Raw genomic sequence first — 20,257 nt, 5'->3', positions numbered from 1 at the left:
CTGCGGCTGAGGCTCATCGAATGCTCTCAAATACTTATGGTGAGGCCGCTATTAGTGAAAGAACGTGTCGTGAGTGGTTTCAACGCTTCAAGAACGGTGATTTTGACGTCGAAGTCTGGCATAACGGTGGAAGAGAGAAGGTTTTCGAAGATGCAGAATTGGAGGCATTACTTGAGCAAGACTCGTGTCAAAATCAAGAAGAATTGGCACGATCATTGAGAGTGACTCAACAAGCCATTTCAAAACCTCAAAGCCATGGGAATGATTCAGAAGCAAGGAAATTGGGTGCCGTACGAATTGAAGCCGAGAGATGTTGAACGGCTTGTTTGCTTGTGAACAGCTGCTTGAAAGGCAAAGACGGAAGGGATTTCTGCATCGCATTGTGACTGGGGACGAAAAATGGGTTCATTACGATAATTCCAAGCGCAGAAAATCATGGAGAGTTCCCGGCCATGCTTCCACGGCCAAACCGAATATTCACGGCTCCAAGGTCATGCTCTGTATTTGGTGGGACCAGTTCGGCGTAGTGTTATGAACTATTAAAACCGACTGAAACAATCACAGGCGATCGGTATCGAACGCAATTGATGCGTTTGAGCCGAACATTGAAAGACAAACAGCCGCAATACAACGAGAGACACTATAAAGTGATTTTGCAGCATGACAATGCTTGATCCCATGTTGCGAAAGTGGTCAAGACATACTTGGAAACGTTGAAATGGGAAGTCCTACCCCACCCGCCATATTCTCCAGACGTTGCTCCCTCTGACTATCACTTGTTTCGATCAATGGCACACGGCTTGGCTGACCAGCACTTCCGGTCTTATGAAGAAGTAAAAAATTGGATCGATTTGTGGATAGCCTCAAAAGATGACCAGTTTTTTCGACGCGGGATTTCGTACGCTATCCGAAAGATGGGAGAAAGTAGTGGCCAGCGATGGACAATACTTTGAATCATAAATGTATAACCAGTTTTTTACAATAAAGCCTCGAATTTCGGAAAAAAACGGCGGAAGCAAAGTTGTACATCTAATATAGTTTTATCATATTACTTATCATTGCTCAACTCTTGAAGGTGTCGATATTCATAATATATTCATTCCGCATAGATGCAGTCGATTCTTTATCACAATAGCAGCGGGGCTCAGGCGTTCACCGGAAATCTCAAGAAGAAGGAGGTTCATCGTGCCATTACTTTGCATCCTGTGAAAAGTCCGCCTCACATGTACAGGCTGCACAATTACATGAGGGTTTGTATTACATCACGTATCATAATTACGGTAAACACTACGGTTACGTGAAAAAAACTGCATTACCTATCTGTGAACTGTTAAGTAATTTAATAACCGTTAGCGAACGAAGTAATATAAGCGATGCAAGAAATAAATCGCCTCACGATTTTTACAATTAATCCATATCTCTGATGTATCATAGTTGCTGCTTTGGTGCAAATGCGTTTATTGCTTAAAAAATTATCTTTGCAAAAATTATACTGTGCAATATATTCCATCAGGGATTACGAATACAAGACTTGCAGCAGGAGAGGATTCGTTTGCACAGGGACATTTACACGATGGCCCAGGTGTTGGGAGTAAGCCTAGAAGCCTTGAAGAACTACGAAATAGCGGAAGGCGTACGTCTCTTTCCGGTCGACTCTAATTCCGAGGATTATCCCGGCGATACGGACACACTGGGTATGATATCTTACTTCCGTCATTACAAACCACTGGTAAGAGCCGAACTTGCATGCCTCTTTCTTTTTCTCAAAGATTCTAAAAATAGAGATTGCCCGACTCGATCCATGATTGGCTCTGCCATGTTGTTGTGAAACCGGATGTGAGAGTGAGAAAAGCGAATATGACAGTAAGAGAAGCGACACCAGCTTGCTGTCAAGATTCTCATCAAAATTGGCGTAATTGATATATTGGCGCGCATTTCTAAAATCACATGATTTCTGATTTTTATTTTTACAACATCATGCCGAGCTTTGGCTGATCTCTATTTCTTCTCTCTTTGTATAGGCGGTTTACTTATAGTTGATTCTTATATTTAAGATTCAAGTACAATCTTAAGTCATGAACCAGAAAGTATTAACATCTTAAGATATTAAAAGATATTTGAAATAAGAAAAAACTGTGAACACTGGCCTATATACGCATATTACTTTGCATTTTTCTTATTTTTATCTTCTGCTAACTCGTAAAAATTTCATTTAAATGATTACTCTTTAGATTTATTTATATATTTTTTATAAAATTATGCGTTTACTCTAATTTGCAACTATGATTTTTTTATATTAACACTCACACATCTTTTTAATAAGTATTTTGTCGATCCCTTCCCAGGCTTGTAAATATATGCATAACTGTTTATCTATTGAATATTCCACATTATTATTCCGCACTCCTTTACTATATATGTTCATACATTATCATCATTTCCTCTATTTAAATTCCTACAATTTTTCAAACCATCTTTAGAACGTAAAATATCTTTAGAACGTTAATAACCATATTTTTCGATCGTAAAACTTTTACTGTATATTGCTATTAAATTAACGCTTCCGCGTTTATTGTGTACTTACACAACTACAGTTATCTGTCACGTTAATGCACAGCTTGTTGTACCGATAGGACAACACATCAAATTATATTCTAAAGGGATTGTAACTCTATTTGAAATTGAATACGCAATCTCAGAGACGCAAGAATCATAACGCATGACTTTGTCGCATAGTTTCTCATGTTACATTTCATTGACAACGTTTCGCTTGCAGATCTAAATTTCATGAAAAATAAATTAAAGGGAACTGTGAATAATTTAATATTGGCAAAAATTTATTTTTCCATGATCTCAATTCTTTATCTTCGAAAAATTAATCTTGTAATTATTAATCTGTTATCTTTAGAACTTTCAAGAAAACAGAAATAATAAATAAATAATTTCCACAGAAAAGAAATACTAAAATAATTTTTTGTTATGCTTGATATTTACTTGTAAAATGATGAAAATTGAAAATAATAAAGGAAAGTCTAAAGATTTAAAAATAAATTCCTTACTTAAAATTTGTAAAAAAAATTAGATCTCTTTAAATCTCTTGTAATTTAATATTTTCTTGTAATAATATTTCAATCACAAAAATACGCTGTGTTGATTAGATGGTTTTAAAAATTAGTATTTAGTTTAATTATTTTATATAAATTGATTAACAGGATTGGAACTAAGCATACATTGCAATATATTTATCAAATTTAAATAATTGATAAATAAAGTCTCGCTACTTTTATTCTAATCATTTCTTATATCTTTTATACTTTTCCCAGATTTGACGATTTCCATATTATTGCGTTGACTCATATATATAACTTATATACAATACGTCGCAATAAATTAGAATTAACTGACTGAAAACTAAGAGTTGAACTTAATTTACCAATAAAAAACTGCAATCGAGATTATGGGTCACGGAACATTAAGATCCTAGAGGAAATTACCACATTTATTTGCTTCCTTCAATTAATTTTCTGTCATTTTCAACGCTTGCTACAAAAAAATGCAATTTTTCGAACACGTAATGCAACATAGTCACGGATTAGCAACAGTGTGATTAATCATAAAAATTATACATATAAAGTTTGACATTTATGCATTTTTTTTTATTTCCAAGCTACGAATAAAATTATTACGTTTTTACAATTCCAAGCCGTAAATATAATTTACTGTCTTAAAAATCGATTCAAAAACTAAAATTGACTGTAATTTAAAATCTACTCTAATATTGAATTTGTAATCTTCATATTAATATTGTTTTTCGTATTCTTTATATACAATTAGAAGAAAAAATCTTTCTTATTTATTATAATAAATCATAATATAATGAATTAATATAATTTTATGTTGAATATTGCAAAAATAATGTTCAGCATATTTTAATTTTCAAACTTTTTAATTTTTGAGCTCGAATTTGCAAAATATTTTTAAAAAGTTTTGACATTCAGTTAATTACAGAGAAATCAGCCGGATTCATTGATTCGCTAAAAAAATCTTGTTTGTACAGGTGTGCCAGCGAGTCTTCGTTCGTTCAAACCGGCCACGAGTGACGAAGTGATCCCGTGGGACTTTCTCTTGAAATTGGAATACAGTTTAACCGATTCTAACCCCAGGCGACGTATTCATAGTGACATCAAAGAAGGCCTGGAAGATATTACCAGGGAGGTCATGGCTTCCATTAATTCTTATTCAAGGCAACGGGGCCGCATAGTCGAAGAACGGTCTGCTCTTTACGGATACAGGAGAGTAAATTCTTACGGAGCTGATACAATATTAGATCTTCTGTTGGTTTATCGAAAATATCGGGGCAGGAAGGTTACTCTTCCTGTTCGAAGACACGTTTATCTCCATCAACATTTTACCGGTACGATTACTCATGTTTTTTACATTTATATACGTCACAGTGTTAACTCAATAAATGTATGCTGTAGTCTGTTGTAGTCAATATATATATACACATTTTTTAAGTGTATACATTTACTAAAGTTAGCACTTTAACTGTGATGTATATAGAGTGAAATTATTACATCAAAAATTAATTAATCTTTTAATATCCACAAGACATATTTTTCTGTCCAAAGTTAAATAATAATGTTACAGGTAAGCGTTAACCAAAATATAGACATAATGTTTAAGTAATTATCAGAGTAAACATAAATAAATTACATTTATTTGAAATATAAAATTGTAATTGCGAAAAAGTAACATAAGCTGTAATTTATTGAGTTATGATTTTATACATATACAGCTATTTAATTAAAATTATTATTAATTTTAATTAAAATAAAAGATTTCATTAGGTTATAACATAATTGAAAAAATTTATGATAATATATGAAGAAATATTATTGAAGTAAAGTCGCTATTAAGTATTAGCTTAAACTTTAGCTTTAACAGATATTAAATGTTCTCGTAGGATTGGAAATGCGCGAGACAGTAAATGGCGTCGAAGTTCAATCTCGACAGAAATCAGACGACAAATCTATTCATAGTTTACTCCACGGTGGCTTTCTGAATTTCAATTTCAACTCTCAAGAGGAAGATCCGGTGCAAAACAAGATCATCAATTTTATCTTACCTCTATCAGGCCGCTATGAGATCTTCCAAAGATTCCTCCAGAATTACGAAGATATCTGTTTAACTAGCGGCGAAAAGACGTCATTGCTCGTCGTACTTTACCAGCACAAAAGTGAGAATACTTTCAATAAAACAATAAATCTGATTGAACAGCTCAAATACAAATATCGCAGTGCCAGCATGGAGATTCTACCAGTCTCCGGGGACTTTTCGAGAGCTCGAGCTCTGGACTTGGGCGCGTCGAAGTTGCAGATCGATGATCTAATGCTGTTCATCGATGTGGATGTCGTATTCACGGGCTCAGCGTTGAATAGGATACGCCTGAACACGCTACCAGGCCGAAGAATATATTTTCCAATAGTTTTTAGTCAATATGATCCCAAAGTCGTTTACGGCGACGCCAAGAAGCAAGACAAGTTTATCATAAACGAGATCTCTGGACACTGGAGGCAGTATGGTTTCGGAATAGTTTCACTGTACAAGAGTGACTACCTTACTGTGGGCGGTTTGGATCTCTCAATTCAGGGCTGGGGTAAGGAGGACGTGGAATTCTTCGAGAAGGCAGTTAAATCAAGCCTCGATGTCTTCAGGGCGGCGGATAGGCACCTGGTGCATGTATATCACGAGATAGAGTGTAGCAAAGAGCTCTCTAGCCTCCAATTCTCTATGTGCATAGGATCCAAGGTTGATACATATGCCGGAGTTGAAACTTTGGCCAATATGATTTACAGTAACCCAAACATACTACGCTTCGCCAAAGAGAGGAGACAGAAGAGGACGAACCCTGCTGGTTAATGATGGATCTGCCAAATTGGAATTATCAGCTGTTGAATACAATTTTATTAGAAATCGTAGGGAAAATTGTAAAAATATTTTTTTCATTACGCACTCGCCTCGATAGTGACTTCAGTTACGCGAATGTAATATCGAAGGGAATCGAATCATGAACTTTTCGAGTGCCAGAGTATCTCGTTAGTCATAACTGTTTGTGTAAATATGTTTGTCTGAGTCACGCAAGCAAATAAAAAAATCAATACTGATATTTTATTGTATGACAAAATGTATATATCGAAGCTTTAATCGAGAAAATAATTTTCTAAAATTTGATCAAGAAATATCAATTTTCGAAGATAGTTAATCGAAGAAAATAGATAGAAAACAAATAGATCTGATGATCGATAAAGATCACCAAAATCATTGCAAGCATCCGCGGTGAAAAAATATTCATATTCATTGGGAGTACAAATTAGTTCGGTCCGTTTCCCTAAAGATAGCTGTTGTGAATGGTTCATAGTGACAGCTGATTTTGGCGGTTTCAGAGAGATTAAACATCTGCTAATAATATTCAGTTTATATCGCTTTGATTTTTACTGAGTTTGAAATGTCGAATTTTGTGTTAACCAAACAGCATTTGCGGGAGGTTTTGATTTTCTGCTTTAATTGGAAGAAAAGTGCGGCTGAAGCCCATCAAATGCTTGTCGAAGTTTATGGTGACACTGCTTCATTAATAATCAAAACTAATAAGGATATCATGTAGGGAATGGTTTCGACGTTTCAAGGATGGAGGTTTCAGCGTTGAAGAGCCTCGCTCTGGACAGCCAAAAAAATTCGAAGACAAAGAATTAGAGGCATTACTCGAAAAAGATCAGAGTCAAATGCAAGAGGAGCTTGCAGAATCATTGGGGATAACTCAAGCCGTTTCTGTACGATTGAGAGTCATGGGAATGATTCAAAAACAAGGAAATTGGATGTCTATGAATTGAAACCGAGAGATGTTGAAAGGCGATTTTTCACTTGCCAACAGCTGATTCAAAAACAACAGAGAAAACGTTTTTTTGCATTGGAGATGAGAAGTGAATATTCTACGACAACCAAGAAGAAAAAATACTAAGCCCGGTTAATCGTTGCCATCGACCTTAACATCAACACCACGGCCGAACATTCATGGTTCGAAGATCATGCTCTGTATCTGGTGGGATCAAAAGGGTCTTGTTTACTATAAGCTGCTGAAGCCTGGCGATTCCATTACGGGCGATCGATATCGGCTACAATTGATTCGTTTGAGCCATGCATTGCGAGAAAAACGGCTGGAATACGAGCAAAGACATGATAAAGTTATTCTTCTTCATGATAACGCTCGGCCTCGTGTCGCTAAAGTCGTAAAAAAATATTTGGAAACGCTCAAATGGGATGTTTTACCGTACCCGCCGTATTCTCCGGACATTGCTCCTTCTGATTACTGGTTGTTCCGAAGGATGCAGCATGATTTGGCAAGTCACCGGTTCACTTCTTTCGCAGAAATCGAAAATTGGCTTCAAAATTGGATCGCCTCCAAAGACGAATCATTTTTTCGAGATGGAATTCGAAAATTGCCTTTTCTTTTTAAATAAATGCACGAAAAAACGGACCGAACTAATTTGTACTCAATAATATCTCATAAATTTTTTTATATTTTATTATACAATTTTTTATATTTTAAATTCATAAAACTTCTTAAAAAAAAATCTCAAAATTCTTTAAATTTTGTAAGTTTTCTTCAAAAATTGTAAAATAAAAAATTTTTAAATATTCATAATTCACGTATATAAGAATTTTAGAAAAGATGTAAACTTCTTCAACATTCTTGAAAGTATTTCAGATATTCAAATAACCTGAAAAATTTTTTTTAAATTAAATATTATATAAAAATTTTGAAGAGTTATATAAAGAATTTTAAGAAAAACTTTTATCAAGGATGGTAATAAAATTGTTATGTTAAAAAAATATGTATACTAATATAGTTTTTGTTGTTAGATTATATGTGATGATATTATCTTCTACGCCTGATTTTTCTTTTAGTTTTCTTGAGGCTAAAAACAAACAAATGTCATTTTTTTTTGCAAATGCAATTGCCAACAGTCTACAGAAATCACGTGTAATGATAAGCATTTATAAAATCGTCAGCCTAGATAGTAAATTTAAGTCTTATAAGTAAATGTGATATTATCGTGCCTTTAAAATATTTCTTCACAATTTCATGTGTACTGCCAAATGTAAACACTATTACAAGTATTTCGAAACATAGATGTAGATATTCCTAAATTGTCGGATTACGCGCTTTGTATTTTATGTTATACACTTACACGTAAAAAGTTCTGTCTGCAATAATTGGAATAATACTCACGCTTTAATGAATAAAATTCTTATGTTAAATAATAATATCATTTTTAATACTCGTTATTCTCTAACTTACATATATAAAAAAATACACCTCGGAAAATCTTTTTTGGATGTCATTATTTTAAATGAAGTATTTAATTATTTAATACATAATATCTATATAAAACGTTATTAAAACAATATCTTTATACTTATTTATTAATTTACACATAATCAATTTATTTATTAAAATATCATAAAAGGATTTAAAATTGATGTCTTCTAACATTTTAAAGCATTTTTCAATTTTTAGATATACTTTTATCTTTGCAAATTAAAATATACATAATAAATATTCTTCAAATTTTAATATAATTATTTATTTTGATATGATTTGTAATTTTTTGACGCAATGCTGCAGCCTTCATTGTCATTTAAAAATATTATTATAAATAATATATAGACAAATAATAAATGATTTTGTTAAGACCATAATGTGAATACACAACAAGTAAGAATATTAAAGCATGTAGCGGTCGAAGATAGATCTTTATGAATTTTATATATATATATACTATACATGTACATGCATATATACCACATTTGTAGTTATTATTAAAATTTGCTTGTCAATTTAATTTGTTACTATTACAGTAAGTTAATTGCATTTATAAGTCCGGAAAATCAATTCGGCGCGCAATTGAAATGACTACAAATATGGTACATATATATATAATATATATATATATAATATATATATATATATATATATATATAATATATGTATATATATATATATAATTCACATTGAATTATTTAAGTATTAAAGATCTAACTGATCTTCAACCATTATAGATTTTAATATTCTTATTGTTATGTATTCTAAACAAATCTTTCTGAATATGTATGAAATAGTGGAATCAGTTAATTCTCTCTCTCTGTTTGGCCTCAATATATTATTATAATTTTTTTTCTTATCAATATTTAAAGTAAATGCCATAAGTGATTAAAAATCAATCATTCATCGAATTCGATTTGAAAAGATTGGAGATTGGTTTCTGGGAAACTCTGTAATCTGAAACGCAAAGCGGGTCAAACTTTAATTAAAAATAATAACTGCTGTGTTATGAAAACCGAGAAATAAATCGATTTAATAACTCGTGCTAGATATGATAACTTATCGAACTTTCGTTTGACGTTTGACGCAACGAAAGGAAGACAAATATAATTAGAAATGTAGCAGCGATAATTTGTAATATACATTTTGTTTGACGATTTAATAATTTAAAATATTATTTCGTGGAAGAATAACGCCATGTTTCCTTATATTGCACCACGAGTCTTCAGAACTAATATTGTTATTAAATTATAGGCAACAAATATTATATAATATTACTTATTACATCACTGCGCGAAATAAAATGTTCTGCTAAGTGTTAATTATATTAGAATGACATATCTGATCATTTCGCGATAAACAAATTATGTGTACAGCAATAATAATGGTTTTTTTCCAAGTTTATAAAACATAATGTATCGCATTGATTAATAATTGTAATATAAAGTTAGAAAATATTTCTTCTCTTTCTTTGATTTAATTGATAAAAAAAATAAAATATGAAATATCTGATTTCATATTCTGATTTTTGTATCTTTAATTTTTATGGATTGTAAAATAAGCTTCTCTAAGCTGTATCTTTAGTGATGATGTCTTCGTGATCTAAGAATCTCAAGACTTTCACGTATGTGCCGAATTTCACTGAAAAAGGACTGTTGTTTTTATCGAAGAGGTCAATAGTTCATAAAATCTTCGATTCTATTATCTTATATTTGTCTTAGAGAGCATTCTCTTCGAGAATGATCTCTTCGAGAATACTATTTTTATTAGATATGAAATTTTCTACTTGTGGAAGCCATTTATAGTAATAAGGCGAAACGAAAAAAAAAAAAATCGCGATGACGTGTAAAAGCAAAGAATTGGTCTTATCGGCTTGAATTTCATTACGGCGTGGGTAGATAATAATATATCGCTCAAGCTCAAGGTCATTTTAATCGCGGCATTAGTAGCAGACGACGCATTTATAAGACAGTAATTCCACATGACTTCTCAGTACGATCGTTGTCAACACCTTGAATGATATTGCGCTTCGGAAAGAAAACGTGAAGTCGTCAATTTACCTTAGTTTCGAACATAAAAGCGAGTAATAAAACATATTCTGAGCAGTCGGTATTATTCGAATATAGTTCTTTATTAGAAGCGGTAATGACAAACAATGATTAAAGTTATTAAAGTGAACGTTATTACATCGGAGAATAAAAAATATCTTTATCAATTTTTAATATCTTCTTAAACATTTATTGTAAATATTTACAGGATTATACTACAAGATTACGAAGTATTGAAACTTAAGCTTAAACTTCATTGGATTATCCAACAAGTGAATAATTCTTCAAAATATAAAATTATCGTTGGATTATTTCTTCTCGCAAGTTAGTTGCTTGATTAATCAGCAATTAAACTCAATTAGTGATTCAAGAAAGACAAACTAAGTAATTCACAGCGAATATTCATTCCTATTAAAGAATGAGGGGAACGTTGGTAATCATATTCGTTTTGATGATCTTAACTGTCCATTCGCCGGTGAAGGGGAAGATATTCGGGCGATGTGAAATTATAAAAGAGCTACAGAAAGCTAAAATCAGTAGGTCCTTCTTCAGCAACTGGATCTGTCTGATGGAAAGCGAAAGTGGGATGAACACTGCATTGATGACTGGTCCAAAAACAGCCTCCAGCTATTCTTATGGTATTCTTCAGATCAACAGTAACAAGTGGTGTGCCAGAGGACGTACAGGTGGCAATTGTAATAAGCGCTGTGAAGATTTCTTGAACGATGATATACAGGACGATATTGTGTGTGCCAAAAAAATCGTCTATCAGGACGGATTCAAGGCTTGGGATGGATGGATGAAAAAGTGCAAGAACAAACCACTACCGGACATTTCAAACTGTATACGTAGGAGACGAATGGTCGAGATTGAGACCGATCCGATTTTGTGATGAGTGGATGATTGTAACGCTGTTGGACACATTGATTGTAATCGATACGAAGCTTAAATAAATTTTGTTTTTAATTTTCTTGCTTCTATGAAGTCTTTTGCATCTCTTGTAATCTTTCACAACTTAAATTTTAGAAATTTATGTAATCGATTCCATCAAACTGTATTCCAACAGATTTACATATTTGTTTCTATTAAAGAATTTTCCTAAATGTGCGCATCGTACGCTTAATGAACACAATAAAAACAAAATATGTTAGTATGCTTTATAAATATGGATCTAAATTGCTTAGAGTGGCTATTTATGACTCATCCGTTTAAAATTCATGCTTAACAGACGATACTATACGCGAAATTGATTTAGAAATTCCATCTGTTAGAATTACATAACTGTACATAATGAGATTTCTTTCCGATTTTATTTTTATAGGAAGATTGCTTTTGTTCCCAAATTCATGCGTGAAACAAAATATTAGGTATGGGAAAAAGTTCGTGGCGTTTTTCCCATTAGATGACATTAAAAAAGCGCCACGAACTTTTTCCCACACCTAATATATTCCGCTAAGCGTTAATTACAACATATTAGAAAGCTGCATCTGATCATTTTGCGCTAAACAAATATTACCTTCAAATTATTTTTTTAAAAGATGATAAAAAATATGTGCCAAAAGTATTACTTATCAAAATAATTATTAAATAATTATTGTGTAAAACATATTTAATCTATCTAGCTTTATAAAAGTAGTGACAGGTTAAAACAACATTATGTTTTACACAATAACTATTCAATCCTTATTTTAATGATCACGGACGCTTCGCGCAAAACCACCATATATCTTGATATGCGTTGACTGTAGCGATAGCTGTTTTTTCCACACACTTATAAAAAAAATAATATATTACATTTATTAATAATATTAATATAAAATTAGAAATTATTTCTCCTCTTTTTTTCTGAAAAATGTAATTTATGCTATAACAAGATACAAAATATTGTATGCATTATTTGATGTCACATTCATATTTCTCATATTTTTAATTTTTATGGGTTGTATAATGAACTTCTTTGTGAGCTATCTGTATTCGCCAATTATCTTCATGAGTTAAAGAATCCAAGAATTCTAAGTAATGTAAAATTTCACTGAGAAGAGACTACGTTGTTTTTATTGTAGAGGTTAATAGCACCGGAACGCATCTTTGATTCTAATTATCTTATGTTTGTTTTAAAAAGTGTTAATGTGTTCTTCGAGAATGTCAGATACAAAATTCTTGTAAAAGCCATGGGATATTTGCAATAATAAGCTGAAGTGGGGCGAGATCGTGATGTAATGCGCAACAGCGGAAAGCGAAAAGTGGTTTTATCGCGGCTTGTATTTTTTATTATTAGCGTTAATAAATAGCGTATATCGCTCAAGCTCAAGGTCATCTGCGATTATCCGCGATATTAGCGACAGACATCGCGTTTATAAGACGGATTTCCGCGTGAATCCTCAGTGCAATCGTTGTCAACACCTTGTGTCATATTACGCACCGGAAAAAAACGTGAGATTATTAATTTATCTCAGTTTTACGAATGGAGAAGCGGATAATTATAAACATTCGGAGCCGGGTGTTACGCAAGCATAATTCCTTATCAGAAGCGGTAACAACAAACAACGATTAAAATTATTAAAGTGCTGATTTATTAATAGAAAAATGCTGGACAGTGAAGAATATCTTCGATTTTTAATATTTTCCTAGATATTAAAAGTATATCTATAAGATCACAAAGTATACATTGAGATATCATGAGATTATCCTACAATTTAATAATTCTTCAAGAACAACATAAAGCAGCCGATTATTTCTTCTCGCAAGTTGATTGCTCGAACATCCGTTCAATTAGTAATTCAAGTAATCGAGAAAGACGACTCTAATACTTATCAAATAGTCTCGGCAAATATTCATTCACGTTAAAAAATGATAGGTTTGTGGATCGTGTTCATTCTGATGATCGTAACTGTACATTCGCCGGTGGAAGGAAAGATATACACACAATGCGAGGCTGCAAGGCAGTTAGTGATAGCCAGAATCAGTAGGTCCTTCATCAGCAACTGGGTCTGTCTAATGAAATACGAAAGTGGGATGAACACGCATCTAGTAACTGGTCCAAAGAGAGGTTCCAGCTATTCTTATGGTATCCTTCAGATCAACAGTGCCGAGTGGTGCACCAGAGGGCATAGAGGTGGCAACTGCGATAAGCGCTGCGAGGACTACCTGAGTGACGATATACAGGAAGACATCGTGTGTGCTAAGAAGATATTCGATCAGCATGGGTTCAAGGCTTGGGATGGATGGGTCAAGAATTGCAAGAACAAACCATTGCCGAACCTCGCACACTGCTTCCGGCGGAAAAGAATGGCGATCGAAGTTGAGACTGAGCTGATTCTGTGATGATTATGACGTTGTTTGACACATTGACTGCAATCGATACAAGCCTCAAATTAATTTTGCTTTTAATTTCACTACTTGTAATCATTCACGAATTAAATTTTACTAACTTACATAATTGATTCCATTAGATCATTTCAACAGATTACGTATCTGTTTTCATTAAGGATTCGTCTAATTGCGCGCACCGTACCTGTTGAACGTAATAAAAACAAAATACGCTGTATGTTTTATAAATATGAATCTAAACGGATTGGATCAACGCCACTTATGATGTAATACTTTACAGCCATCTTAAACCTACGTTGCACAGCTTGACAGACGAAATGGTTTAGAAATTCCGACTGTTAGAATCGCAAAACTATACGTGATGAGATTTCGCTGATGTCTTCCCGATTTCGTCCCTTTATACTCATGTTACGTGTACAGCATTCAAGAAGATTGTTTTTGCTCCTAAGTCCGAGTGTCATATTTACGACATTCAGAAACAAGATGGATAAGTCTTATGTAACTAAATATCTCTGTGTTGAAGTAAAGAAGTAAGCTTTTAAAAATTTCTTAAAGAGAAAGATGTATATAGAAATGTTACAATACAAGTTAATAATTTTGTATCGTAAATAATAATATATATGACTAAATAATGTAAATCTTAAGCCAAATAATATACATTTTATAATATAAATTTTTTAAAATAAATTTATAATTTAATTATTGCTTGTATTATATTATTGAACTATAATTTATATATTATTATAGTAATATATATATGTGTGTATATATGTACCAATGCATTATTTTATAAAAGTCTCTATAGACATACAATATTATGTCTGTAACTATAATATAAATATTATATGAAATTAGCTTCATATTATTTATACTCAAATATATATTATGTTATGAAAAAATAATAGAAAAATTAAAATTAAGTAATAAAAAATATATTATGAAATAGTAAAATAAATAAAAAATATATGTATATATATATATTCATTAATTTGTTAATTCACTTCCTATAAATTGTTACAAAAAGTTTATATGTATACATATATAATTTTTTAAAAATATTTCTAAGTAAAATTTTCAAAATTTCTCATAATTCAAAATTTTCAGCTCGAAATTATTAAAAAATTACCTCGTAATAGTTAGAAACTTATTTGATTCTTTTGCGTACAATTCTTATTTGTTTATAAAAAAACTTATTTGTTCTAAATTTATTTTAAAAATAGAACAAAAATAAAATTAAAAATAATTCTAATAATTTCGACACTGTTACCATCATCTACTACTATTATCTACTACTATCATCATACAATAAAATTTAAACGATTTATTAAACAAGTGCGGATACAACTATACAATATGCGAATTTCGCGAATACAATCGAGATATTCCGAAAATACATCTGCCCTGAGATTTGAATTTCAAAGAAGATTTGATATCAATCTTCAAGCCGCAAGATATAAAAATCGGTGAATCACTCTGATCTTTACGTAATGTGTCGCATGTTCCTCTTCTGAATTTGATATCAAGGTTAGTGACAGATTTCGATTTCTCGACTTCTTATAAACTGTGTTACACATCTGTAAACCTGTTTACTTTTATTTGTGCGAAATAAATTCTATGTTCCATTTTCGAACGTCTGAATAACGTAAAATTTTATTTCGTAAAACAGTGCAATAAATAATTTTAACAAGAGATAAAAATGAAATTTCGTGGGAAAATATATATATAATTCTATATATAATTCTAATAAAAGAATAGCTAATTTTCTAGAATTCTAGGAAGAGAATGCTCTTCCTAGAATTATTAATTCTAGGAAGAGCGCTCTCTTCTGATGAAATATTTCATATTTCGAGGCATATTACGAATCGAGGAAAATTGCGATTACGATCTAAGCGAATAGAGAATAAACTTTCTTAAGCATTTAGGAATCCCTCCTGCGTTTCTGTCTTTCTCTCTCGAAAATCGATTGAATCATCTGCTTAGATTTGTACGTATGATGCATAATATGAAGCGTGAGATGGTGAATGCATAATTCTGTGTGTGTATATATACATGTGTTGTACATGAATTGCATAACGGAGCATTTGAGCAATGAAAGACTCGAAGTCGATATCTATATAAGCTAAGAAGTCCCGTAGAATTTTGATGAAATAGACACGATCAATCAGCAATTATTCACTATATCTCTCTATGATTTCTCGAAAGCTTTTTTAGTACCTCTCGCTATGATTGCATAACGTTTTGCATACTATGGCTAATGATTTTATGGATCCAATAGGTCTGTGTTTCTATTATAATAAAAAAATCGAGATAATCCGTATCGATTCGAGTGTGCCTTCCCATCGCTGCCAATCGCTAACGGAGCGCTGGCTTGTTCGACCTGAGCGACGCGCGCCATGAGGATGCACGTAAGTGCATTTTATCATAGCTCCCGGCTACAGTGCATGCACCTTTCACTAGCGGAAGTGAACAGCTGAGCAGACGCGTGAGAGCGACCCAGGTCATTATTCACTCGTTATGGACGACCGCTTCGTGCGAGCTGAGGCATCGCAAAACGCACGCTTGAGTCGGTTGTCGACCGACCGTTAAGTTGGAGTCAAGAGTCGGCCAATTATCGATTGACTTATCACTAATGTCTGCCATATTCTTTCATTAGTTTTCTCTCCCAACAATTTGTTATGCGTGCATATTATTGTATATTAACTTATAGAAACTTGTAAAGTGACACTATAATTTTGATTTAAAGTTCTTAAAATCCCTTTAATAACATTTTAATGCTTAGAAAAATTATAACACTTCTTGATTTTATTTTGTTATTGTTTAAAAAAAATCTAGTCCTTTATTCTTAACTTTCTCATTTGATTTACCAAATCGAAAGATCTCTCTAGGATTTCGATAAAAGTGGACGATAAAATTTTACTTTCTTATCAGTACGTCACTGTTGGCGATCAGTTTGAGTTTCAGAAATTCACTGATTGTCATCGCGATTGAAGAGGATTCGCGTGTCGACGAGAAAACTGCAGTGATTCGCGCATTAAAAGCGGAATCTCGTCAGTATCATGCCGTGGCAATTAATCGCGCAACATGGTGAATATACGGATGCGATGTACGAAGTAAAGGAACAGAACGCGAAGAGCACGTTGCGCTTTCTCAGCGACTTATGATTGCGCAATTGCGCGAAGATGGATATACACACACGCACACATGAGCATGCACATACTGTAACGAGTTTCTCATTGGTGTGATCCGAGGTTTCGCCTGTGAAAAGATGCGATTAATGGCGAAAAAAACACTATCACCAATTTATCGAGGGAATAAAATTATATAGGAAGTAAATCTAGACTCTCTTCCTCTCTCTTCTTTCTTCTTATTTTCTCTTTTCTTCGAAGCGCGCTATAACTTCGCCACGTAACTGCTACTGCCATTATCTCCGACCTTCTTTCGATACTAACTATTTATTAATGATTACAAGCAATTACTATCCCTATTTTTCATTATTTCATGGAATTCCAATCTAATGACTACCTGCCAACAATATGGACGGATCAGTATAATCTTGGTCAGTTTCGATATTTTAGACAGTTTAAATAGAAGAACATTACATCTGTATTTATGTTTGTGACGATATAGAACGTGATAATATAATTTCAATGAAACTAAATACTCCTAAGAAGATAATTATTGTTTTTTTTTAGAAATATTTCAAAGTGTCATAATTTAAAAAAAATATAAATAAAAATCGTAAAATTGTAACATGATTGTCATCGTAAAATAAGAGTAAAATAATGTTTCATCAAATTTATAATCTACATATGTATTTAATTTTTCAACTTCCGGATCGCTCTGTATAAAGAAAGATAGCTCTTGTTACAGAAGATATTTACATTAGAAGATATAAATACGGAAATTAAGCCTCCAATTGTCTAGTGCTTTTATCTACTGTCATCAACGGATTGTAATTAATTATTTGATGCTATATCTCGACAGAAATCTCTTCACACATGCATATGTGTGTGTGTGTCTACAATCGCGAATGATCCACGAACAACCTAGACCTCCCAGGACGTGCTCTTCCTCTTGGATGTAAGGCTGCTTTTACTCCGTTCCCTTTAATAGCTAACGAAGCCATACTCGCCGTTAAGTTATTCATCAGCCGCAATTCAAAGAGCTGATGATGTCCAAGAAACAATAGGGGATTCGTACCGATTCTCTCGTCTGGTGCATAAACGTCGTTTGCGATTATTAATTCCGCTATAACGCGGGAAGAAGGAAGTAGCGAGTTAATAATCCCAACACTGCACCAAGAGAATTGGCGTCGGTGAGATGAGAGTGCCGGCTGTGTCGGTGAAACTCGAGCGTAGTCTCGACGACCTCTGCAAAGGTCGCTCCTCTTGCTCTTCGAGGAAAGTGAGGCCTGAATAAAGTGCAAGTAGAAGCGGATAATATCGTAATTGCACAAAATCACTTGATGAGCGATTCGAGACAATGATAGACGCTTTGCACGGAGACAAGTGATGCTTGGCGAACGTAAAGAGGCGAACGCAAAATCTTTTGCTGAAAATTCGATTCGGTAAATTGATCATTAAAATTCGATGAGACATCATGAATTTCGTATAGTGTTTCGGTAGTTTAAAAATAAAAACTTAAGCACAGAAATTGTCATAAAGTTAAGACCACACGATAGATAAAGTGTCGGCCAAACTGTTGTGTTGTTTATAAAAAATCCCTTGGATAATCGCGCAATGAACACATAAAAAAAATAATTATTTAACTGAAAGATTTAAAATTTTACTGGAAATAGATAATAAAGATAATTTTGTTGAACTATCAAAATAATTTTATTGGAAACTCATAAGCAATGATGCAAAAAATTTTGATTCTAGCGACTAGTTTTATAACAATTTTAATTGTTTTCTATAAACGTCACAATAGCCGATACTATATTGTGCTGTTGCTCTTATGATAAATCTTTATATGTCGAATTATGATTTGGTCAGAAACAGTTACGACAAGTTACGACAATTTTTATGCTCAAGCCCTAACATGTCAAAATGATTTGCGTTATATTTCGATCGAAGACTTTAGTAAAATCAAACGCAATTCTGTCGAGAGATTAGTTTAGAAACGCGGACGGATCACAGGCGACGACACTATTACGCTATCAAGTAGTTGCTCAATCGTTAAGTAAACGCACATCTTGAATCTTCAAATTGATGTAACGAAAATCACCGGCCATTTGATTCGATTTTATCATCAAATACGATGTAGTGGAAAATCTCACAAAACGTTCTGTTCGCACATTGTACATATTTCATGCTGCTCTTCGTATAATATATTCATATAATATATATAAAAAATGTAAAATCCATTACTTCTTATAGATTTCATTACTTATAAATTCCATTACTTTCTACTCTTACAAATTTTTCTTAGAATTAGCTTTTTTTGTTGGAAAAACATACGACAGAACAGATTTGAAGATCAATAATATTTTAGTGTTTAAAAAAAATATAAGTAAACATGAAAATATAAAGAAAAATATAGAAGATAATGTATTTAATATAATTCTAAGAAATCGACAAATATTTCAGCATAAATTTTGCTAACTTCATATAATTACGATAAAATTACGAAAGAGCCATTTAAGTTTTATTATTTTTAAAATTTATACATAACTGCTAAAAGTTTCCTTATATAATTCAATAATCATAAAATAATATAATTGCATCACGCGATCTAAAAATATGATAAAAACAGGATAATAATACGTAATGTTTATTCCCTGAAAAAAATTAGGAGTATTTCAATAAAACTTATCTTTATTGTGAAATATAATTTTTTTTACAACATACGTTTGCAATATTTTATAATAAAAAAGATATAAATATATATATATTTTTTTTAACACAGCTTACAGAAAAAAACGAGGTCAGCATTATTATTATGACAATGGCAACGGTCTGATGATAACGAACCGGAAGCGTTTCACCGCTTTTCACATACCACGGTGATAATTACCCACGTAGGAAGATATTCACAGTGTTCTTTTAGGACTAGTCTGACTATAATATCACTGAGCTACATTTGCGAGTGCATGCAATCGTTCACATGTCTAGCTTGCAAACGAACGTAATGTACGCTATACGTAATTTATCCCTAAAACGTGTTATGTTAGATAGGCTCTGAGTTACTTCAGATAGACTCTGTATTACAGTGAAAAGATTTCCATACATCTTCTTATGTTAGAGGTCAATCGTACGTTTTCTTTGGCATTATTGTTAAAAGCTAAGGAGACTAAGAATCATTTTTATCGATTTTAATTTGAAGCGTCATATAACAAGATTTATAAATGTCAAAAATTTAAGAACTCTCTCTCTCTCTCTCTCTCTGATTTAGCATTAAAATAATTTAGCTTATACGTCCCCTTTTTTACTTGATTTATAAACATTTAACGGTTGTGTGCAATTGAAAATTAATTTTTCGGTTTATAGTTAAAAGA

General features: G+C 32.4%; 2 protein-coding genes across 2 annotated transcripts in view; both read left to right on the top strand.

Moving 5' to 3' along the window:
- Positions 1-5,922, top strand: part of LOC105626762 (chondroitin sulfate synthase 1) — a 15,600-nt gene extending 9,678 nt beyond the window's left edge. Inside the window, exons 3-6 of the mRNA XM_012208057.1 lie at positions 1,110-1,250; positions 1,514-1,694; positions 4,058-4,414; positions 4,967-5,922. Of these exons, the coding sequence (XP_012063447.1) occupies positions 1,110-1,250; positions 1,514-1,694; positions 4,058-4,414; positions 4,967-5,922 (1,635 nt within the window). The remainder of the gene's footprint in view (positions 1-1,109; positions 1,251-1,513; positions 1,695-4,057; positions 4,415-4,966) is intronic.
- A 4,927-nt stretch (positions 5,923-10,849) lies between these two features.
- Positions 10,850-13,755, top strand: LOC105626854. Its single transcript, XM_012208146.1, has 2 exons — positions 10,850-11,319; positions 13,281-13,755. The coding sequence occupies exons 1-2, from the start codon at positions 10,850-10,852 to the stop codon at positions 13,753-13,755; spliced, it is 945 nt and encodes a 314-aa protein (XP_012063536.1).
- The last annotated feature ends 6,502 nt before the right edge of the window (positions 13,756-20,257 follow it).

Source organism: Atta cephalotes, assembly GCF_000143395.1.
Source record: "Atta cephalotes unplaced genomic scaffold scaffold00006, whole genome shotgun sequence".
Classification (NCBI taxonomy): Eukaryota; Metazoa; Arthropoda; class Insecta; order Hymenoptera; family Formicidae; genus Atta; species Atta cephalotes.
Note: the sequence above shows the minus strand (reverse complement) of the source record. Positions and strands in the feature narration are given on the sequence as shown.